The sequence below is a fragment of the Lipomyces tetrasporus genome (assembly GCF_029532465.1).
Source record: "Lipomyces tetrasporus strain NRRL Y-64009 chromosome Unknown POJ06scaffold_8, whole genome shotgun sequence".
Classification (NCBI taxonomy): Eukaryota; Fungi; Ascomycota; class Lipomycetes; order Lipomycetales; family Lipomycetaceae; genus Lipomyces; species Lipomyces tetrasporus.
The window spans coordinates 706,411-728,649 of record NW_026611603.1 but is presented as its reverse complement, the minus strand read 5'-3'; the positions used below and the strand labels follow the sequence as shown (position 1 = coordinate 728,649).

At 48.0% G+C, this 22,239-nt stretch overlaps 6 protein-coding genes across 6 annotated transcripts; 4 read left to right on the top strand and 2 right to left on the bottom strand.

Annotated features, from left to right (window-relative positions):
* Positions 1–803: 803 nt before the first annotated feature.
* On the top strand, positions 804–4,550 carry POJ06DRAFT_292398 (uncharacterized protein; the record flags this gene model as incomplete). The annotated part of the gene is made up of 3 exons (XM_056190394.1): positions 804–2,115; positions 2,169–3,266; positions 3,325–4,550. The coding sequence occupies 3 exons, from the start codon at positions 804–806 to the stop codon at positions 4,194–4,196; spliced, it is 3,282 nt and encodes a 1,093-aa protein (XP_056042220.1). The 3' UTR covers positions 4,197–4,550.
* A 535-nt stretch (positions 4,551–5,085) lies between these two features.
* Positions 5,086–7,005, top strand: POJ06DRAFT_257956 (WD40-repeat-containing domain protein). Its single transcript, XM_056188213.1, has 3 exons — positions 5,086–5,146; positions 5,216–5,528; positions 5,582–7,005. The coding sequence occupies exons 2-3, from the start codon at positions 5,266–5,268 to the stop codon at positions 6,918–6,920; spliced, it is 1,602 nt and encodes a 533-aa protein (XP_056042219.1). The 5' UTR covers positions 5,086–5,146; positions 5,216–5,265; the 3' UTR covers positions 6,921–7,005.
* Positions 7,006–7,890, bottom strand: POJ06DRAFT_257953 (ETC complex I subunit conserved region-domain-containing protein). Its single transcript, XM_056188212.1, has 2 exons — positions 7,634–7,890; positions 7,006–7,538 (listed from the first exon to the last, which is right to left on the bottom strand). Exons 1-2 carry the CDS (start codon positions 7,725–7,727, stop codon positions 7,189–7,191), a joined length of 444 nt encoding a protein of 147 aa, XP_056042218.1. The 5' UTR covers positions 7,728–7,890; the 3' UTR covers positions 7,006–7,188.
* A 395-nt stretch (positions 7,891–8,285) lies between these two features.
* Positions 8,286–12,051, top strand: POJ06DRAFT_200108 (P-loop containing nucleoside triphosphate hydrolase protein; the record flags this gene model as incomplete). Its single annotated transcript, XM_056185177.1, has 3 exons — positions 8,286–8,418; positions 8,517–10,298; positions 10,469–12,051. 3 exons carry the CDS (start codon positions 8,286–8,288, stop codon positions 12,049–12,051), a joined length of 3,498 nt encoding a protein of 1,165 aa, XP_056042217.1.
* A 739-nt stretch (positions 12,052–12,790) lies between these two features.
* Positions 12,791–17,875, top strand: POJ06DRAFT_257949 (uncharacterized protein). Its single transcript, XM_056188211.1, has 4 exons — positions 12,791–12,995; positions 13,053–16,138; positions 16,190–16,253; positions 16,314–17,875. The coding sequence occupies exons 1-4, from the start codon at positions 12,953–12,955 to the stop codon at positions 17,624–17,626; spliced, it is 4,506 nt and encodes a 1,501-aa protein (XP_056042216.1). The 5' UTR covers positions 12,791–12,952; the 3' UTR covers positions 17,627–17,875.
* A 133-nt stretch (positions 17,876–18,008) lies between these two features.
* Positions 18,009–21,924, bottom strand: POJ06DRAFT_269847 (nucleoporin Nup120/160-domain-containing protein; the record flags this gene model as incomplete). Its single annotated transcript, XM_056189402.1, has 5 exons — positions 18,009–18,370; positions 18,421–18,635; positions 18,682–18,794; positions 18,849–21,202; positions 21,258–21,924. 5 exons carry the CDS (start codon positions 21,922–21,924, stop codon positions 18,009–18,011), a joined length of 3,711 nt encoding a protein of 1,236 aa, XP_056042215.1.
* Positions 21,925–22,239: the final 315 nt, after the last annotated feature.

Here is a 22,239-nt window from a genome sequence, read left to right as displayed (position 1 = left end):
TTGTGGACGGAACAGACGGTCGGTTTCATTTGGGATGAAAATAACTTTGTCAGACAAAGGGCAGATCGTGGTGGCCAATGCCCTTACCCAAGCTGTCCTTCTTTTGGGCTACCCGGCCGCGTTCAAAGCGGTGGCTATGTCAGCACTGAGACTCGAGTAAGTCGACTTGACCGTATGACGTGTGCCTCGTCAAGACTCGATACTCTCTGGAGTTGTTAGCTGTGCTAGATTATAGAAGTCAACAACGGAGACAGTTCACTAAGGTCGCAGCTGGCAGCATTATTGTTGCACACGTAGAGCAGCGTGCAGGGCAGCCTGGCGCATGCGAGAAGATGAATAGGACCATAATAGCAGGTTACATACAGAGTGCCTGTTTGATACAAACCTGGGGCGCTTCTCGCGGCTGATGCGATGTGTGCGAGCGCTGCGCAGGGTGCCAGACGAAGCAACCTCTCGGCTCTTCGAATCACCATCAGCCCTGACAGCCCCTACGTGTTTTGCCTTCCACATCTCACCGGCAACTGCATATAGTTCCTTGTACATTCTCTCTACTCGGAAATCTCATTTGTGTTGCTCATAGCCTGTTGCTATCATAACTAGGTTGAGCGACATTATGGGCTTATAAGCGTGCTATTTTTGTCGAACCTATTTGTTCGTGCTTGTCGTCAGCCCCGACTCCTTAGATATCTCCACTTCGCGTTACCAACCCACAGAACTCAACAAGAGATTTCAGGTGCACCTGTCTTCAGTGATATATCATCGTTGTGGTTGTAGTTGTCCTTCAGCATTGACATTATCGCGTCATGTCATGGAACCAGTCTGACATCAGCTCATCCGCCCTGACACCTACTGCCGATGATGATCCGGAGTTCGGACACGCGGAAAGTAATAAGAACATTCAGTTAGCACTTGCCAGTTTCTACGATGATACAGCTCAAAAAGCTGATGACACGCCACTGCATTCAATAACTACGAACTCGCCGACTTACTTTAGCGATGACGAAGGCGTTGCCGGTAACGTGTGGGCATCCTCAGACGTTCCCAATTCACCAAAGCTGTCAACAGAAGTCATGGCCAGTCGTGATAATTCATCCACGAGCAGCTTTACATCTGCTGCTCCTGCTGCTACGGACTTTACCAACGTTGCGGAATTTCCTAGACGGTCTTCGTCATCGTACACGTACACGTCGCCATCACCGCCCACGCCTACCCATATAGCAGCATTGGACACGGCTACTGAGGTAGAAGCCTTAGACAGCGAAGCCGTATCGTTAGAGTTAGAAGGGTCTAACAAACGGAATGCATTACCAGGTTCTAGGGTGGCATACAAGGAGGACATGTCTCCAGTGTCAGATTCGACTAGCAGGTATCGGAGGGTTAGTACGATCACCGAAGTGGGTGAAATTGAGCGTCACTTCTTCCCTAATCCGACATCTCCAAAACAGCATGTGCCTAGCACGGTCCAGGCGTCTGAATGGTCGCATCAGCAAATGGCGTCTCCCGTTCTTAAACAGCAAGAGTTGGAGCACAATGAGTCGCGCGAGTCCAATTCGAGTACGACAAATGCGACTATCCACATCAATGGTGAGAATGCGAATGGAAAGCAAGCAGCCGATGAATCCATAGAGAATGCAACAGATGACGACGGATGGCAGGATATGCCGGTATATGCGAGCCACGATATCTACGATGATGAGGGTAACATCGTTGCTCATGAAGAGGTCCCGAGTGAGGACGAGGAAGAGGAAAATAAACGGAGAGGCGGAGCCGGAAAGGGGTACACACGAGTCACTCTTGATGAAGAAGATGCTGAAAATGCTGGATACATTGACAACAGCACGAAATATTTGTTCCACGACGATGATCCCACAAACGTTGAAGCGCGAAATCCTCTGAATCAAATGCGCGCGACGAAGGAATTGTTGACCGACACTCAAAGAATCGCCTATGTTGGGTTATGCAAACTCGCGATGGTTGACATGGCTATGGATCTCGCAAGGGCAAAAGGTTCGCAAAAAATTGCAAGATATATGAGTGTTGCGTACGGGTCAATGGCAATGTGGTCCCAGAAGATGATAATGAGATTGTATGCTCATATGGATATTACTCCTGAAGGTGTGATTCCTTTCTCTACAACTGACGTGGTTGGATGCTAATATAGCCATTAGAGCAACTTATGATTGAACAGCTGTCGTCTCACGGGGTTGAGACTATGGATTTGACACCGACTCTCATGCAAAATGCACGGGTGCGCAATCCGATGGCACGTCACGATTTCAATAGCAGTCGCACGAGTCAGCTCTCGCCCGCTTTCCCTTCCACTCCCTCTTCTCGAAGTGCTACTCCACTGCCGGAGTATTCCGCAGATGCTCAACCAATCGAATTTGTCAAAACTCCGGCGGCTATCGAAGATCAGAAGACTTTGGACATCGACGTGCGATGGACAGTCCTGTGTGACCTCTTTTTAGTTTTGGTCGCTGACTCTGTCTACGATGCTCGCTCTAGAACGCTTTTAGAGCGTGTCGGTGCCTCGTTGCAAGTCACCTGGCTGGACATCGCCAAATTTGAGAAACGGGTCACCGATGCTCTAGACATTGAGGAAGGAAGCTACCAGAAATGGAAAGAAGATGACATAATTGAAGCACGGAGAAAGATTGCCCTGAAAAAGAAGTATGTGTACATGGGTCTTGCGACACTTGGAGGTGGTCTGGTGATCGGATTATCCGCTGGTATTCTTGCTCCAGTTATTGGTGCTGGATTGGCTGCCGGTTTATCAACCATTGGCATTGCAGGAACATCCGGGTTTCTCGCGGGAGCAGGTGGTGCAGCAATCGTTACAACCACTGGCGCTGCTATTGGCGCCAAGATTGGCAATCGGGGGATGGCAAGACGCATGGGTCACGTCAAGACGTTTGAATTCCGACCCCTACACAATAATGAACGCGTCAACCTCATCGTCACAGTTTCGGGTTGGCTGTCAGGCAAAGAGGATGATGTCCGACTACCGTTTTCCACAGTAGATCCGATCATGGGAGATATCTTTTCACTGCACTGGGAGCCCGATATGCTGAGATCTATGGGTCAAACGATTAATCTCTTGGCAACAGAAGTTATCACGCAGTCTATCCAGCAAGTTCTGGGAAGTACAGTTCTTGTGGCTCTCATGGCGTCATTACAATTGCCAATGATGCTGTCCAAGTTGGGCTACCTTCTTGACAATCCATGGAGCGTTTCGCTCGACCGTGCATGGGCGGCTGGCCTATTAAGTTTCCTCACATAGCCTGAGTTTGGTCTTGACGCTAACCAGATTATAGATCCTTGCAGATACTCTGATTCAGCGAAATCTTGGGGTGCGTCCAGTCACGCTTGTCGGCTTCTCTCTAGGCGCACGCGTCATTGTGTCCTGTCTCATAGAACTTTCCAAACGGAATGCTTTCGGCTTAGTTCAAAACGTGTACATCTTCGGCTCCCCAGTTGTAGTCAAACGTGATCAATTTGTCAAGGCGTCGACTATTGTTAGCGGCCGCTTCGTGAACGGATTCTCACGGCGGGATTGGATTCTGGGATACCTGTTCAGAGCTACCAGCGGAGGCTTAGGTCGTATAGCCGGTCTCGCACCGATTGAGCGTATTGATGGGATCGATAACTACGATTGTACAGAACTTGTGGACGGTCATATGGGATACCGAGAGGCTATGCCGCGTCTTCTCAGTGCGTGTGGGTGGGAAGTACTAAGCGAGGAGTTTTCTGAAATTGAAGATCCAGATCCAGATCAGCAACGAGAACGTCAGCGTGAACTTATCGCCGAGTTTGAAGAGGCGAAGAAGCACATGGAACGAGAAAATGCACGGACCAAGAAGAAAGGACTCTTCCCGAATTGGATGAAGCCGAAGAAGAAAGAATGGTGGGAGATGGTCGAGGAGGATGCGCATGCTGAGCACTCCAGGGAAGCACCGTCTTCAAGTTACGACAACGGTGAATCTTCGTCCCGCAGTCGTTCTGATTCGGTAGTATCAGATGACGGCTACACGCCACCTCCGAGTATTCGAGAAAACAAGAATAGCTATTATCGTGCGGGCCAGACACAATACGAATACCAATTCAAGACTGGGCCGGACGGAAGCGAGGCTTTATTCGACGTTGATGCAATCAGACGCGAGATTGAGATGGCGAACCGGGAGCGAAGACATAGTTAATTGCAATTATCAATATATTTGATGTCTTCTTTCCATTATTTAGTTTTACTCTAGTTTACAGGCTTGTTACATACGCGTTACATGTTTGACATATGCTATTACATATTTGTTTCATAGTTGTTTGTGCTGCTTGTTATTTGTTTCTTTGTGTATTTTCAGGTGTTCAGGGGATTTTTTTTTGTTCTGTCATGCAAGACCATCATCATTGACTCTATTTATAAAATCATTTTTGAGATCGGGGAGGGGACGAAAAGCGTGAACAGAAGGTAATAAGGTCCTAACATGTAAATTTGAAGTACGCTCATATCTGCAAAGTATCATTATCATTCAAGTTCAGTTCAAAGAGAATCACCTAAAAGTAACTTCACAAAATGTTAGCTGCTTCACTAGACATATCGCATCATCAACGCGCATCGATTTCGTCGCGCACCATTGGTCCGTTTCAATAGCAGAGACAATCCACTCTCGATTCTCATATTTTTCTCAGAGACCCGTATCTGATCAACTTACACCTCCCCTATATGGGGTCCGGCAGTAATCACCCGGCACTTCCTATATACTTGAAAAAAGGGTATAGTTCATCATGAAAATTTGTACGAAAACAAGAGAATATGGATGACTGCGTAGACACGATGCGCGTGGTAAGAGCAATAAAAAGGACAACTTACATTGAGTCAGCTGTCATATAACCAGTCGTCTAATGGCAAGCGGGGTGAAAATCGTAGCTTGAATACAAGGATGACTTTCTTCGTCCGTTGAAAAATTTCGTGTTGAAAGAACCAAGCATCAACTAAAACGAGCCGCATAAATGAGCCACCTCTCCTGGCCGGGTAAATTGGGACATTTGCAGTTGTCCCAGCTGTTAGAAAAATTTGAGAATTCAGCTACGAAACATAAGAACGCAATCGCGGAAGGAGGGTTAGATATTAATTGCGTTTGCAGCGATCCAGGTAAGATTTTCATACAGTTGACTGAAGATTCAAATTTAGGAGTGATAGCATATCGCTAAGTCTGAGTAGACGATCTTCAAATTGAAACACGAGCACCCCAGCGCACATCAGGGAACGCTATGATTTCTGGCACAACGTGGGTTCCTCGCGGTTTTGCCGCTGAATTTCCTACCCAGTATGAAATAGATGACAGTGAACTGGACCGGATTTCTAAACTTGCACAGCTGCGTCTAGACGACGCGTTAGAAGATCTTGAAGATGCTCAGGCTAATGAAGAAGGTGAAGATATTGATGATGAAGACGGAATAGAAGAGACGTTCATGGTCGATGTGGCTGCGGACAAAGATATGAGAGAAGAAGTTAAAAGTGGAGAGCCAAAAACGTATGTCCATTTTATCATTTGAAGTGTGGATGAAAAACTTACCCACTTTGAAGACGAGACGTCGAGATCGACGATGATTTGAAAGAATACAATCTGGAGAACTACGACGCCGAGCCAGCAACTGAAGATGGTTCCCTGAGCATGTTTTCCAAAATTAATTCGCTTGCCTACTACAAATCAGCTGATGAAGATCCCTATATCGTCCTCCCGAAGAGTAAGGACGGTCAACCCATCGACGATATTGATGAAGAAGAGAGGGAAGAGCTTCAGATCCTAGACACCGACAGTTTATTACTAGTGACTAAGACTGAGGACAACCTGTCACATATGGAAGTTTATGTCTATGAGGAGACAGAGGCGAACTTATACGTGCACCACGATATTCTGTTGCCGTCATTCCCTCTGTGTGTGGAGTGGCTAGATGTCAGGATCGGACGGACGCGAACGGCAGATAATCAACAGGGAAATTTTGCAGCAATCGGCACATTTGAGCCAACCATCGAAATTTGGAATCTTGACGTCATCGACGAAATGTATCCAGACGCAGTCCTCGGAAACACCAGTAATGACACTGAAGTGATACCTGATAAAGCGCCTAAGGTGAAGAGCAACAAGAAGGGAAAGAAAAAGAAAGCCAAGAATGTTTCCCAAGAGCAAAAAGCGAATGACAAGTACCACGTTGACGCGGTTCTCGCTTTGTCAGCCAACCGGCTACATCGAAATTTACTCGCGTCTGGATCGGCCGATAAGACCGTAAAACTGTGGGATTTGTCCACGCTGACATGTGCTCGGAGCTACTCATTCCATGATGATAAGGTATGCTCGTTGGCTTGGCATCCTGAGGAAGGTGGTGTGCTACTTACCGGCTCGTACGATCGAACAGTTGTGGCAAGCGATATGAGATTGCCGGATACGCAGTACAGAAGGTGGGGGGTTGATACAGACGTCGAGGCCGCGAAATGGGATATTCACGACACAAACTACTTCTATGTCTCGACAGAGGGAGGGCGCGTGTATTATTTTGATGCACGAAATGCTCCGTCTTCGCCGGAGAAAGTGAGGCCATTGTGGACCTTGCAGGCGCATGACTCTGAAGTCTCGACGTTTGATGTAAATATGCATATCAAGGGGTTGATCGCTACAGGCTCGACCGACCAGCAGGTCAAACTGTGGAACATCTCAAATAGTGGACCGTCGATGATTACCAGTAGAGATATGGGTGTCGGCAAAGTCTTCTCTGTGTCATGGTTGCCTGATAAGGAATCAGCACAGACCTTGGCGGTGGGTGGAAGTAACGGTGTAGTCCAGGTGTGGGATACAAAGACAAACGCGGCGGTTAGAATGGCTGCGGATGATGAGGATATAGAGGACGAAGATGAGGAGGAAGCGTGATAGAGAAGTTTAGTTTGTGCTCGAATGCTTTCACCCCAGGTATGATATATCTGCTGTCACTCTATAGGGATCGGAATTAAAAGTTTGCCCGTAATGGCGCCGCTATTGCTTCGCACAGAAAGTTCATGGATACGACATGACTATAGTACACAAGTGACATGCAACTCTCGATACGCCCAACCATCCCTATGTACGTGGCAGCATGACATGTCGGCCACCACAAATTTATAACACAAACTATAGCGAATCGCTCCCACGATCATTTCTGTCATGCCGCATTACCATTGCTATCTATCAGATCCCAAACTCCCGACGGCGGCTCCTCCTCTAATTTTTCCCAGGCCTTCCATTTCAGCAAGTGCTCGGCAAGTCGGTACTCCTCGCCAGCCTGGATCAACAACTCCTCAATAAGACCACCGCCAATCTTCTGCTCGATTTCCTCGACCTCCGTATTATCCTTAATAACTTGGCTACGGAGCTTGCAGATACCTTCAACTGATTTCCGGTACACACTGTCTTCCGGGAATTCTTTCAAGAGACGCTCAGTCTCTTGATATAGACGAAGTAAACGCGGGCGTGGATTTGGAAACTCGTAAATGCCAGTCAAACCCGTCTTGGCTAAACGTGAGCATGTTAGTCTTTTGCCCAGCGTCCACACGCGGAACTTGTGCTCAGGGTTTAATTGTGATCTCCTCAATATTAAGATAACTTACCATTCTCAGGACCAGCTCGATAAGGAATGTTCATTCTCTCAAAATCGCGAAGCGCTACCGCTGGCCGCATACGCAGAACTCGCGTAAACTTCATCTTGTCTAGTTGTATCTTCCTATGCAATGTATACTACTGTCTTGCGCTAGCAATATGGTCTCCCGAAGGAAAATTCTAGTAGTTGCAATATGGGGCGTGGAAATCTACGAAATTGTGAGATCCGTCAATTGTTTGCCCAGTGGTCGGAATCTGCATGCGTAGGAAGGTTTCGCTGGCAGAAATGGATTGGTCCAGGGATTGGTCCGGATTAAGCGACGCGGTGCACTAGGAATTATGACGGATGCTCCCTAATCGCAGTCGGCCGAGTTTTAGGCGTAATTCCGCAGGGTAAATCAAATTGGGAGTTCTAAGCTTGGCTCTCGCTCCACCTTCGCAGTTGTAGTTAGTTGGTATGATATGGGTTTTTTTCTTGACTGACAGAAATTGATTGATCTGGCACATTCAGCATCCTTGCGTTGTGAAAGTGTCGAGTAACTTAGACATTGTCTCATGAAGATTAGAGTTCTGGAGCGTTTTACATGTGAATAGTGTTTCTACGAGTGGCGAGTTATTCGTGATTGATTCGCAAGAGCCAGTGCAGTCAACGCATACGCCACTATGGCAGATCTTAAAGTCCTACATGGAGAGTCGAACGGATCGGTATCCAACGGAAATCTCATGGATGATTTTGAAAAATTAGAGATTTTATCGCTAGTCTCCAAAATTACGACTGAGTTGGAAAATCATACAGGTATGTCCGCTGCATATTATGATCGCATTCGAGATTGATACGCTTCTTAGGAAGTGCTTCTATAGACTATAGCACCAAGAATGCTTACCACTTTATAGGCATTAGAGACAAGTCGTTAGCCGAAAACGTTCTTTCGCTACATGAGAAGTCGCAAGATTTAAGTGATTTCAGACGAAATTTGACAGCGGCGAATCTCGAATTTTCTACACCACTGATCGAATCAGTTGACCGTTTCATTCGGCTCATTCACCCAAAATATAAGAAAGTTGCACCTAAGTCATCTTCGGAGGGCAATAGAACGGAAGGGAAGACCGAGTTGAAGTATGCCCCTCGCCACGGGAATAGCAACAGCCATCGGCGACGGCGAATAGAAGACTCCGACTCTCCTGAGTCTGAACAGGCGCGAAAACGTGAGGCGCGCTATCGGTCTCCGAGTCCCGTAAGACATAAGAGTCGGAGGGCGGGTGAGGAACGGTCAAATCGCGATGATGACGCTCGACGAAGTCGGAGGGCTGTAGACGAAGGCAGTAGTAGACGATATGAAGAGCGACGCAGTCGGCGAGACGATCAAGATCGACGACATGATGATAGAAGGAGGCATAGAGAACTGGATCTGGATTCGGATGACCAGCGCAGCCGTCGACGAGAACGGGAAAGTCGGGGGTTCAACAGTGAAGTACCCATACAAGAACTTGACGATTCACCTCAGCTATACAAGATTTACAATGGGCGTGTGAGTAGTATCAAGGATTTTGGTGTTTTTGTTACACTTGACGGTATTCGCGGTCGGGCGGATGGGTTGGTTCATGTTTCTGCAATTCAACATGGTGCACGAGTTAATCATCCTGAAGACTTGCTCCATCGGAATCAGCAAGTCATGGTCAAAGTAGTCAGTATCCAGGGTTCACGAATCGGTCTGTCAATGAAGGATGTCGACCAGGCTACCGGAGAAGACCTCACACCTGGCATGCGCCTTCATACCGCAGCTGACTTCGGATATGATCCTGTCGGTGGTAGCGGCCCAATACCGACAATTAAAGCGAAGCAGAAGAAGCGATTGACTTCGCCTGAGCGATGGGAAATTAAGCAGCTTATTGCGTCCGGTGTTGTTAATGCTGGCGACTATCCTGACCTTGACGAAGATTTGAATGCAATTCAAGAAGAAGTTGATCTTGAGCCAGAAGAGGACGTCGACATTGAAGTTCGTGAAGAGGAGCCGCCATTTCTTGCTGGTCAGACTAAGCAGAGTTTGGAGCTCAGTCCCATTCGAGTCGTCAAAGCGCCTGATGGATCACTTTATCGAGCTGCAATGACAGGTACGACTTTAGCAAAAGATCGACGGGAGCAGCGTCAGCAAGCTGCACGTGACGAAGCCGACAAACAGGTTCAGACGACGAACTTGGAAGAGTCATGGGAAGATCCATTGGCAGAAGCGGGTGCGCGAGTACTCGCCGAAGAGGTCAAGAATACGGTAATTAAGAAGTCGGCACCAGAAATGCCTGAGTGGAAGAAGAAAGCCCTGTACAATAATACGTCCTTCGGTAAGATTACGAATCTCACTATTAAAGAGCAGCGAGTGTCATTACCTGTATTCAAGCTACGAGATGAGTTGGTCAAGGCGGTGAGAGACAATCAAATTTTGATTATTGTGGGCGATACAGGATCCGGGAAGACGACACAGATCACGCAGTACTTGATGGAGGAAGGATTTGCGGATAATGGAAAGATTGCTTGTACACAACCCCGTCGCGTTGCCGCTACGTCGGTTGCGAAACGAGTATCCGAAGAGGTGGGCTGCAGAGTAGGCGAGGAAGTTGGATATACTATTCGGTTTGAAGATTGTACTAGTTCCAGGACGAAGATAAAGTATCTGACCGACGGTATGCTGCAACGCGAGGTTCTCTTGGATCCAGACCTTAAGCAGTATTCTGCTATTATGCTCGATGAAGCTCATGAGCGGACAATTTCTACAGACGTCCTCTTTGCGCTTCTGAAAAGTATGCATTCCACTTTGCATGTGTATCACGAGACCGCACTAACATGGTATTAGAAACGCTGAAGAGGCGGCCGGATCTTAGATTGATTGTCACGTCGGCAACGCTGGATGCAGACAAGTTTTCGGCATATTTCAATAACTGCCCGATTCTTTTCATCCCGGGAAGAACTTATCCTGTCGAAATTATGTTCACGAAAGAGCCAGAATCAGACTATCTGGATGCCGCGTTGATTACGGTGATGCAGATCCATCTTTCTGAGCCGCAAGGTGACATTCTGGTCTTTTTGACCGGTCAAGAGGAGATTGATACTGCGTGCGAAATTTTATACGAACGAATGAAAGCTCTGGGTCCATCAGTGCCAGAGTTAATTATTCTTCCCGTGTACTCGGCGCTTCCTAGTGAAGTCCAGAGCCGCATTTTCGAGCCCGCTCCAGAAGGTACCCGCAAAGTCGTTATCGCGACTAATATAGCAGAAACATCAATTACCATAGATGGTATTTATTATGTAGTCGATCCTGGATTCGTCAAGATAAACGCGTTTGACCCGAAACTTGGCATGGACTCCCTGGTGGTATTACCAATCTCGCAGGCGCAGGCTCGGCAACGAGCCGGTCGAGCCGGTCGTACGGGCCCTGGAAAATGCTACCGCTTGTACACAGAGGCTGCTTATCAGACAGAAATGCAGCCTAACACAGTTCCTGAGATTCAGAGACAGAATCTGTCGCACACGATTTTGATGTTGAAAGCTATGGGTATCAATGATCTTTTGCATTTCGACTTCATGGATCCCCCACCAACGAACACCATGTTGTCAGCGTTGGAGGAGCTGTATGCACTTTCGGCTTTGGACGACGAAGGACTACTCACCCGTCTCGGGCGCAAGATGGCTGACTTCCCAATGGATCCCGGCCTCGCAAAGGTTTTGCTGGCCTCCGTCGATTACGGCGCGTCGGAAGAAATTCTAAGTATTGTAGCCATGCTCTCCGTGCAGACGGTGTTTTATCGACCGAAGGAGAAGCAGCAGCAAGCTGACCAGAAGAAGGCAAAGTTCCATGATTCGACAGGCGATCATCTCACGTTGCTTACGGTCTACAACGCGTGGAAGCAGAACGACTACTCGCCGTCTTGGTGTTTCGAAAATTTCATTCAGGCAAGAAGTATGAAGCGTGGACAAGAGGTTCGCCAGCAGTTGGTGTCGATTATGCAACGGTACAAACACAAGATTGTATCCTGCGGTGCTGATACCGATAGGGTGCGTCGTGCTCTCTGCTCGGGCTTTTTCCGCAATGCTGCCCGTCGCGATCCGCAGGAAGGGTACCGCACTCTCATCGAGGGTACACCGGTGTATATGCATCCATCGTCTGCACTGTTCGGCAAAAATGCGGAGTATGTGATTTATCACACATTGATTTTGACCTCAAAGGAGTATATGCACTGCGTGACGACCATTGAGCCGAAATGGCTTGTTGAAGCAGCGCCAACTTTTTTCAAGGTTGCGGACGCGACAAAGCTGTCGAAACGGAAGAAAAACGAGCGAATTCAACCGTTATATAATAAGTATGCGCAAGATCCTAATGAATGGCGCATTTCTTCGCAGAAACGTACAGGAAAGCAGTCTGGCGGTACTTTTGGTTAGAAAGGACTGCCCCATATGCGGGTGGTTTATTTATAGTAGCCATGTTATTGTATTTATGTTATGTATTATGTATATTAGGCATTAGCCATGGGAATAATGGATTATAGAAGTTATATCACTAGCTCCTGTTAGCTTCTATTGGTACTTTTGAGGATGTAATGCGTCCATTTCATCGTCCTTGCCTGTTAGTCAATCGCGAACGACCAATTAGCAGATCCTTCTGACCCGTTACACAGTTGCTAATAGTTGCGACAAGTTGTTGGTTTCGCTATAGAATGCTGAGTCTTGCCGTGGCTACTTCTATATGTCAGATGGCAAATAAGGTTTTAAGACAAATCCCAAGTGGCACATTCGTGGCTATTAGGAGAGGAAATAAGCCCAAAGAGTGCCCCACGGAAGAATTCCTGTCGTGGTTAACCGGTAAAATGCCCCCCACATCTTATCTTGCGCCATAGTGAGGCTATGTAGCAGTAGCCACGTGTGGCCAGTGAAGCGACGGGCCTTGTATGGGCAGGAGCCGGGCGGTGCGCTGCTGATATGTGGCGGCGGCGGACTTAATGAGCAGTTTGAGTGGCTGTGATAATCCAGGGGCTCGATGGCGCAATTCGGGCCAGTGAAAACGTGGCGGTTCTGTGGCGAGGACACTCGCCCCAGCACCCTAACCCATACTTCATCTCCGCCCGGGAGAAAAAAATCAGTAATCATAACGAGCTATATATGCAGCTAATCGTCCCATTGCCTAAGCGTTCGGACAGCTAGGCCCTTCTCACTCTGTTCCACTGCTACGTTTGCCTTAGCAGTTTTAAGAAACGGCCGTTTTCGTCTGTTTGAGTTGGTGGAGGCTCCTTGAGAATTCTATACACTTGGGATATTATCCTCTCTTCGACCTAAAATCTCCACAATGGCTCCTCCAATTGGATTTGTTTCGACTCGTGAAGACGCAGGTGTGTATAATACTAATAATATTTATTCTTTTTAAGCCAATTTCTCACATGAGTCAGCCGCCCGTGTTGCCTATCTCTTCAGTGAAACCGTCTTGTCAGTTCAACCCAATCTCAAGTCTGCACCGGTTGTCGGGTTCCAGCATGGTCTTGACCGAATGGTCTATCATAAGGTCCGAGGCGTCGTGGCCAAGCGAGGCACTCTTCCTTCGGTCTATCCTGTCAGATACAATGCTGACCCGTTCCTTACCGCCGTCGAAGAGCTCGGACGGAAGACCTTCGTGTCCGTGACCGCCGCATCTTCGACGCTTCCTGCCGCCATTACACATCTTGCGAAGCTCGCCAATTTTCCTGTTGTGATCCATGTCTCTATGAGCCGTAATTTTGCGGATTATTCCGAGATAACGTCTCTCCGTCAGGTTGGATTCACACTCGTCCAGTCTTTCAGTTTACGTGAGGCACAGGACCTCGCCATCGCGTCTCACATGCTTGCAATTCGAACTGGCAAGGGTGTCATTCACTTCTTCCACCAGCCTGATGGTGAGGAGACTCCGATTCCATTTGAGGACGTCAATCAGATTGAGAAGGTATTTGACAGAAACTCGTTGGTGTACGGTGAAACTGAGGGAAGCACTGTCGGTACCAACATCTACTGGAATGACACTGCTGGTGTTGTTGCGGAGAAGCCCGCAAAGGAAGATTCTTCTGTGGACAAGACCAATGGCGAGCATGCCAATGGTACCATTGATTTGACTAAGGTCGACTACAAGACGGCTGACCTTTTCCACGCAACTGAGACTGTCTTTGAGCTCATACGTGTTGCTGTCGGTCGTACTTACAGGGCATTCGATTATCATGGCGCTGGTAACGCCGATACTGCCCTCCTTATTTTTGGATCATCCGCTCAGGTTTTCATTACGACTATTGCTCAGGCTGGTTGGGGCGACATCTACTCCAAGGTTGGCGTCATCACTGTCCGTGTGTATCGTCCGTGGTCTGCGGAGAAGCTGTTAGCAGTCATTCCGCGATCCGTCAAGCGTCTTGGCGTACTTGAACAGGTCCATCGTCAGACTACCAAGTGGGGCCCTGTTCTGCTCGACGTTATATCCTCGCTCAATAGCGACCTCTCTAAGTCTCCAGCTATTCCTGTCGTCGTTGGGTACCAGCTTGGGCACCTCGATAGCAAGACAATTCGGCAAGCTCTGCGAGGCATCGTTCAGAATATCCAGTCTGAGGCTCCCATTCAGAATTTGTTGGTCGGTGGTCGCACCTCACACGATGTCGACACTGAGTACCACCTAGCACAGCCAGAATTGGAGACCGCTTACTCCAAGATGCTTTATAACGTCTTCGCTGATAAGTTGAGCATCCTCAATGCCCTGGATAAGGATGATGCCGGTATACCACGGACAATCGCTAGTAACCCTGAGTACGGATTCGGAGCGTACCTCGCTAGGGAGGAGGAGAAAAAGGCATTTGTGTCCAAACTTCAAAGGGCCATTAAGGAGAATGCCTTTGCCAACCCGGAGACTAATGATCTTGTCTCGCGCTGGCTCCTTCTCGATAGCGAGAATTCGAGCAAACTTTCCGACGTTGGTGCTGAGTTAATCTCGAAGTTGGAAATTGATGGCTCCGAAGTTGCTAGCAGCTTGCTAAAGGGCAGGGCCCATCTGATTGAGACTAGTTCGTGGATCATTGGCTCTGATGCTTGGTCTTATGATCTTGGTAACTCTGGTGTTCACAATGTCATTGCATCTGGCAAGAATGTCAATATGCTCATCATTGACTCGCAGCCCTACACTACTCGTGCCGCTCAAGATGCTTCCCGCAGGAAGAAAGATATCGGACTGTACGCTATGAATTACTCCAACACCTATGTTGCTTCTGTTGCTGTCTACAGCTCCTATACTCAAGCTCTTCAGGCTTTTATTGAGGCAGACAAGTTCGCAGGACCATCCATCGTTCTTGCCTACTTGCCTTATAACGAAGAGACTGATTCGGCACTTACCGTCTTGCAGGAGACGAAAAAGGCGGTTGATTCTGGTTACTGGCCCATATATCGTTGGGATCCTCGACCCGATGAGAATGGCCTTCCTAACTTCCAGCTTGATTCGCAGACATTGAAAAAGGAACTCTCCGAGTTCTTGGAGCGCGAGAACCATTTGTCTCAAGTCGCTCGGCGCGTGCCGGTATTTGGTGAGAACATTGCGGGTTCGTATGGTTCTGAGGTCCGTAGTCAGCAGCGTAAAAAAGCCAAAGACGCCTATTCCAAGCTTCTTGAGGGCCTTACTGGTCCACCATTAACCATATTGTTCGCTTCGGACGGTGGTAATGCCGAGAATCTTTCCAAGCGACTGCAGAGGCGTGCCAAGGGTCGCGGCTTGGGTGCAATTGTATTGGCCATGGACGATTTCCCGGTTGAAGATTTGGGTGCCGAAGAGAACGTTGTTCTCATTACTTCTACAGCTGGTCAGGGTGAGTTTCCGCAGAACGGTCGCAATTTCTGGGAGGCGGTTAAGTCGTCTACCGATCTCGATCTTGCATCCGTCAATTACGCTGTCTTCGGTCTTGGGGATAGCCACTACTGGCCACGAAAGCAAGATAAGATCTACTACAATAAGCCCTCTAAGGACTTGAACCACAGATTGGAGATTCTTGGCGCTAAGCAAATGGTCGGTCTGGGTCTTGGTGATGACCAGGACCCCGATGGATACCAGACTGCCTACCCTGGGTGGGAGGCCGAATTGTGGAAGGCGCTTGGTGTTGATGGCGTTGGTGCTGCTGTTGACGAGCCTCCACCATTGACCAATGAGGATATCAAGATCGAGTCCAATTTCCTCAGAGGAACTATCGTCGAAGGCCTTAACGACGAGTCGACTGGCGCCATTTCTGCTTCGGATGCTCAGTTAACCAAGTTCCACGGCACATACATGCAAGATGATCGTGACATCCGTGAACAGAGAAAGGCAAGCGGATTGGAGCCCGCTTTCTCGTTCATGATTCGTGTCCGCATGCCCGCTGGCGTTTCAACACCTGCTCAGTGGTTGGCGATCGACCAGATTGCAGACGACAAGGGTAATCACACTTTCAAGATGACCACTCGAGGTACATATCAGTTGCATGGTGTGATTAAGAAGAAATTGAAGGTATGACCAGCCGGTGTGGCCCTTTAAAGCCGTAACTAACGGAAATCATAGCCTGCCATCAAGGCAATCAACGTTGCGCTCCTAGATACTATTGCTGCCTGTGGTGATGTCAACCGTACGTTGCTCTAGACGTTTTGGCTTCGCTCTAATCCGCACATGCTGATTCATGATATAGGAAACGTCATGTCCGCTGCGCTTCCATACAACAATGCTCTTCACAAAGAACTTACCTCCTATGCCCGTGGTATTAGCGAACATCTTCTCCCGAAGACGACCGCATATCACGAAATCTGGATTACAGATGACAACGACGAGAAGAAGCTTGTTGCGGGCAACGCTGTTGTTGATTTCGAGCCGCTGTATGGACCGACCTACCTGCCCCGAAAGTTCAAGATCGCTATCGCCATGCCGCCATATAATGACGTTGATGTCTTCGCCAACGATGTTGGTTTGATTGCCATTGTTGATGACGACGGCAAGCTCACCGGTTTCAATGTCCTAGCCGGTGGTGGTATGGGTACTACGCACAACAACAAGAAGACTTACCCCCGCACCGGTAGTATACTTGGTTATGTCAACAAGGAGGACGTCGTCATGGCGTGCGAGAAGATTATGTTAGTTCAGCGCGACAATGGTGACAGAAAGGACAGAAAACACGCTCGTCTAAAATACACGATTGACGATATGGGCGTTGACGTCTTCCGTCAGAAGGTCGAGGAGTTGCTCGGATTTAAGTTTGAAGAGCCGCGACCATTCAGCTTTGAATCTAACATTGACCACTTTGGATGGGTAAAGGATGAGCAGGGACTCAATCATTTCACTATGTTTGTTGAAAATGGTCGTATTGAGGACACTCCTGAGTTCCAGATGAAGACTGGTCTCAGACAAGTTGCTCTTGCGATGAAGAGTGGAGCTGAGTTCAGGTTGACTGGCAATCAACACGTCATTCTCAGCAATATTGCGGATGAGGATATGCCTGAGATTAAGCGACTTCTAGCCGAATACAAGCTCGACAACCTGCAATTCTCTGGTCTCCGATTGTCCTCTTCGGCGTGTGTTGCGTTCCCCACTTGTGGTCTCGCTATGGCTGAAAGTGAGCGATACCTCCCCATCTTTGTATCGAAGCTGGAGACCTATCTCGAGGAGCTTGGCCTTCGCCATGACTCCATCGTGATGCGTATGACTGGTTGCCCGAACGGCTGTGCACGCCCATGGCTTGCCGAGGTCGCTTTGGTTGGCAAAGCGTATGGCGCCTATAACCTCATGTTGGGCGGAGGCTATTTCGGCCAACGACTGAACAAGCTCTACAGATCCTCCATCAACGAGGAGCAAGCTCTCGAGGTCTTGAAGCCGTTGTTCAAACGGTGGGCGCTTGAACGGGAAGATGGCGAGCATTTTGGCGACTTCTTGGTCCGAATCGGAGTCATTAAGCCTACTTTGGAAGGCAAGAAGTTTCATGAGGATGTCGCCGAGGAAGACGAAGAATAATTGTTAGTATTCTTGTCTGCTAAAGGTTTAAGTACATAACAGACATAAATTAGAGACGACGTGTAGACAATATATATGGAATTGTATTTTCTTTTATGCCATGCATTTTTGTTTGTTTGATGTTTGGATGATAGGTTACGTGAAGCCGTGTGTTACGTCGAAATCACTGATGGATCCATGATTTGGTTATGTGAAAAGTCTGTTATAAGATGAAAGGAAATGTAAGACACTGATAGATTTAATGTGCATGTATTAATATACAAAGTAGTCATCACTAAAGTGGCAATATAACGAATAATTTACAACAGAAGATTTGCATCCAACCACAGTAGTCACCTAAGACTTTTGATCTATATTACATGATTGCTCTCGTAGATAATAATTATACTTCGATTGCAACTAATTGTCTATTCAAAATTGCCTCCATCCGCCCAAGTTCTTCAGCGTATTCGCGTTCCACGTCCGAAAACTTGACCAATACTCTCTTTAACCGACCATACTCCGCTGTGGGGATGCCAATTTTCGGCTTTTTGACGGGCGACTCGAGCAGTCCAGCATCAGCTCGGCGGGCAAGGAACCACGGCTCAGGCTTCTCGTCAATGCAGGTGAGGGTGCTGAGAAGGACAAGATACCCCTGCGTGACTTCAATATCGAAGGTGTTGAAATCAGTGTCAAGAGTATCCAATGACGGGCGAGTGAATCCACTTCGAAGACGTTGAATGTACTCGTAAATCGCGGATGAGGCTACTGCAGATTAATTTCATCCCTCACGAAAGTCATGTCGTATCACTTACCGTCTCGGTAATTTCCATGCTCAATCCTCCACGAATAAAGGATCTTGTAATAGTTTGGCGCCGAGGGAGCGTGCAGATCGACCGTATTCCTCGCGTTCTGCTCTAAGATAGCCTCCACATCTCCGTGTAATCCTAGGAAGGCATAGTTGCATAATCGCAAGCATTGACCGCTGGTGCAAAGTGTGACAACGAACGCACTGAGGAGGTCATGGCAACTGACAGAGTTAGTGACATTAGAAGCCAATTATTCAGGAAACGTACAGCTTGGGCTCGGAAATATTTGTCATTGCCATGTAAGCGTCATCATACAGCGCCCCAGCCAAAGCCGCCTGGAATGTCTTCGTAAACAATTTATCCGTCGCCAAACTGTCGACCTATGCCCCAGTGTCAGCCAAAATACAGGCACGACTGATCACAGACGTATTTACTTCAGGTTCTCGCATATCCAGGGCTAGTTTTGCAAACTCCGTCGCGTAAGCATATGCAGCCTTGCAAAAAAGTAAATCTGAAACGTGACTGCTAAATCTCATAATGCCAGAGCCCAGAACGGCTGTGCTCATTCCAAGCCCATCCATCTGCAAAAACTCCCGCAAGCACAACGCTGTGAGTTCAGTCAAGGGCTCCGAGGCCATATCTGTGGTGCTCTTCATAAGGAAAGTTGCCGCCCTATCAAAATGGCCGGACTCAAGATAAACCCTTCCACGAGCGTAACACCCTAGTCCATCAACTGGTAAGAACTGCAAGAGTGGCATGCTTTCATTCACATAACCGGACGCCACTAAAGCTCCTGCTGCTCCTATTGCTGCGTACGGTACGTCGGATATGCTCCAGTACGACATGGAATACTCTACCGCCTTGCCAACCCCAAGACTGCCACCCCTGGTTATCAAATCTGTCGCGCAAGCACACCCAAGACCAAGAGAGAACCGCGAGTACAAAAATTGCAGCAAAGTACCACCAGGAACAAAGCTGTTTCTATCCATTGAATTCTTCGACAATTCCAACTTGTTTACGCTATTGGACAATAGGTCGCCATCGCTCAGGCTCTGTCTCCCTCGGAAACCTGATGATCTCTCAAGCACGGTTTCTGTAAGTTGTTTCAAAAACGCAGTCGTCTTAAAAGCTTTGAGGAATTTGTCGTAAAAGGTGATGTGATCCGCGTTAAAGTCCTCGCTCACATCCACGGTAAACACCACCAGGAACAAAAGGAGATCAACCAGCCCATGATATGTAGATAAGCTAGAGTCATGGATCGCGGAACTCAGTAATTCCGTGCCAACCAGAGTTAGATGCCGTCGTGTGTTAAGTGACGGACGACCGAAATTAGGAGTGCCGGTAAGCGACACGAGCTCAGCATAGCACCCATCCAGGGCCTCTTCGAGATCCTTTATACTGTATAGTCGCTTATGCAACATATCGATTGCAGAGTCAGAAATTTGGTCGTTCAGACAGGAGTCATAGATTGTAGCCATGCGATCCCCAGTTGAGAAGTTTGGCGCAGTAAGCGCGTCCTCAGTAATTGCAACCAGGAAATCCGAGATTACTGGTTGTGGCAAAGATTTCTTGAAGGAATTCAACGCGCTCAGCAGCAAGAAATCTTGATCTTTGGTAAAGCCATCCGACGAAACTGAACCGTCGAATAACGAAATTGTGTTGCTAGTACCCGCAATATCTGCATACTCTAATCCACCGCAGACGCGTACAACCGAAACCGTAGTCGCTCTGACAAGCACAATAGTTTTAGTTGACGGATCCCTAGTAAGAGACAACGCCTCATTCCCTTGCTTCGACAACTCCAGGCACAATCGCTCAAACCGCGACCACTGCTGCTGCAAATCACGATTGTATGATTCATAGTCCATACCATCGTTTGTGTCGCTTGGCTGTAATGAGACTGCGGCACCAACTATTTTGATAACCCGCTCGCGTAGAGACACTTCAGGCTCGAGTTCCCCGTCATTTCCGTCACTATTAGCGATGACTGAGTAGTGCCGTTCATAAATTGGCAATATGGTCTCCAATATCGCTGGAGAAAATAGCCCTGGCTGGAATATATGTCTGATAAACCTTTCCGTATCGTCTTCGTTAGCCGCATTGACCCATCCTTCACCGCTACTAACACTCTCAACGGCAGAAGACCCGACAGATTGCCAAGTGAGTGCCGGCTTTGAGCCCTTTTCGGTAGGAATGTCGAATAAGGCGTGAATCTTGGAGCTCTTGTTACTCTTCCAGAGAATCCAAAGATCAAGTGCCCCACCGTTCCTTAATCGGCCCGAGTAATCCAGAACAAACTCCGGAATCACCCATACAGCATTCTCGTCAGGTGTGCTCGGCTTCAGTGGTACGCCCAATACGTCCGTCAGAGTCGCGTTTGTCGTTTCTCCGATTGTGACGTCTAGCCTCCACAGCTTGAATGAGTCTTCACCCAGTGGGCAATAGGTAGCCACGTATCCTGTGGTATCGCTGACTTTAGTGAGAGAGATGAGAGTCATAGGCTCCATACCCAGAAGCTGCTTGTTGTTTGCAGGTTGCTGCGCTCGCCTTTCGTCGTTGATAATGTCGTAAGCATTCAACGAAGTCAATGTGTCCAATGACCATAGCTTTAAAACATTGCTAATTGATGCGGTAATCAAAATCGACGATGTAGGATCGGCCACCATAGACACCACCAGATTGGTCGAGGCAGTGGGGTGGCCGCGGACGCGGTCGCTGCCTCCCCACAGGAACATTCCTTTTATCGATGCTAAATAACTCCCATCACTAAATATCTGCTCTAGATAGTCTAACCATTACAACAGTTAGTCATATTGCTAAAGAATCGAGGCAATGGCGCATACCATCTGCCAATGGTTGAGACCGATCCAGTTTCATGAGCCCTCCATCCAGTAGGGCAAAAACCAGTGATCCCTGCGGTAATGCTATCATATAATGCGGCGGCCGCAAATTAAAGTGTGCTGATTCTTGGACATGGCACCATTCTGTTAATGGACGGCGGATCCATTCGGCGGTAAATGTCCGACTATTAAATGCAAATGTATAGAGGGTGAGAGCTTCTGTGAGTACATCAATGGTGATCAAGTCGTCGCCGTACCCTTCGTTGAAAGTGACACACGACGGCTTGATAGGACTAGGAAATGTAATCCGGACTCGGTGAAGTTCAATAGATGCCGGTGCAATTTCGTCCGGTATAGTAAGATCGCATGGAGCGAGATCTAGTACATGTCTGTGTTCCAGAACGCGCCATAGCAGTGCCCGCGGAAAGGCTTTTGTCGACGATCTATGAAAGACAGAGCTTTGGGATGCAACATATTTTCTGCCATATTCCTCCTCGGCATCGACTCCAGCGTCGCTATAACGATGATGCCGTCGCGATGCTCGAGAGGCTGGAGAAAACGCGCTGTTCTCAGGATCCGGCGCGATTAACTCTGTTGTGGGATACCGCAAAGAGGAAGAGTCGACACGTATACTCGATTCCTTGAGAGACTTCAAAGACTGTCTCGTCATCTTGCTATTTTGTTATATAGATTTGACGTGGTCCAGTGGTCATACGTGCCATGCCAGGTTTGGCTTCGCTCTTGTCCGCCAAACAAGCCGCAGAGTTCGGACATCTATTTTGTGGTGGCAGGAAGAATCACCCTTCATGGCACGTGATGAGTCGTGAACGTATCAAGAATGAGGATTGAATGACCATCATCGCACTAAGGATTTTTTCAGATATGCCGGATGCACTTTGTACAATTGTGATATTCATATAGATGTCATACCTCATAAACGTTGCAGGTCTTAGTTAGCGACAAGTTGTGACGAGTTGGCCAATGT

Bases quoted from the DNA above. Each gene is read 5' to 3' on its own strand.
- POJ06DRAFT_257949 (XM_056188211.1), top strand. From the start codon at position 12,953: ATGGCTCCTCCAATTGGATTTGTTTCGACTCGTGAAGACGCAG. The intron at 12,996-13,052 runs GTGTGTATAATA...CACATGAGTCAG, and splicing joins TTCGACTCGTGAAGACGCAG to CCGCCCGTGTTGCCTATCTC. The intron at 16,139-16,189 runs GTATGACCAGCC...CGGAAATCATAG, and splicing joins TGATTAAGAAGAAATTGAAG to CCTGCCATCAAGGCAATCAA.
- POJ06DRAFT_257953 (XM_056188212.1), bottom strand. From the start codon at position 7,727: ATGAAGTTTACGCGAGTTCTGCGTATGCGGCCAGCGGTAGCGCTTCGC. The intron at 7,539-7,633 runs GTAAGTTATCTT...GCTCACGTTTAG, and splicing joins TCGAGCTGGTCCTGAGAATG to CCAAGACGGGTTTGACTGGC.
- POJ06DRAFT_257956 (XM_056188213.1), top strand. From the start codon at position 5,266: ATGATTTCTGGCACAACGTGGGTTCCTCGCGGTTTTGCCGCTGAATTT. The intron at 5,529-5,581 runs GTATGTCCATTT...CCCACTTTGAAG, and splicing joins AAAAGTGGAGAGCCAAAAAC to ACGAGACGTCGAGATCGACG.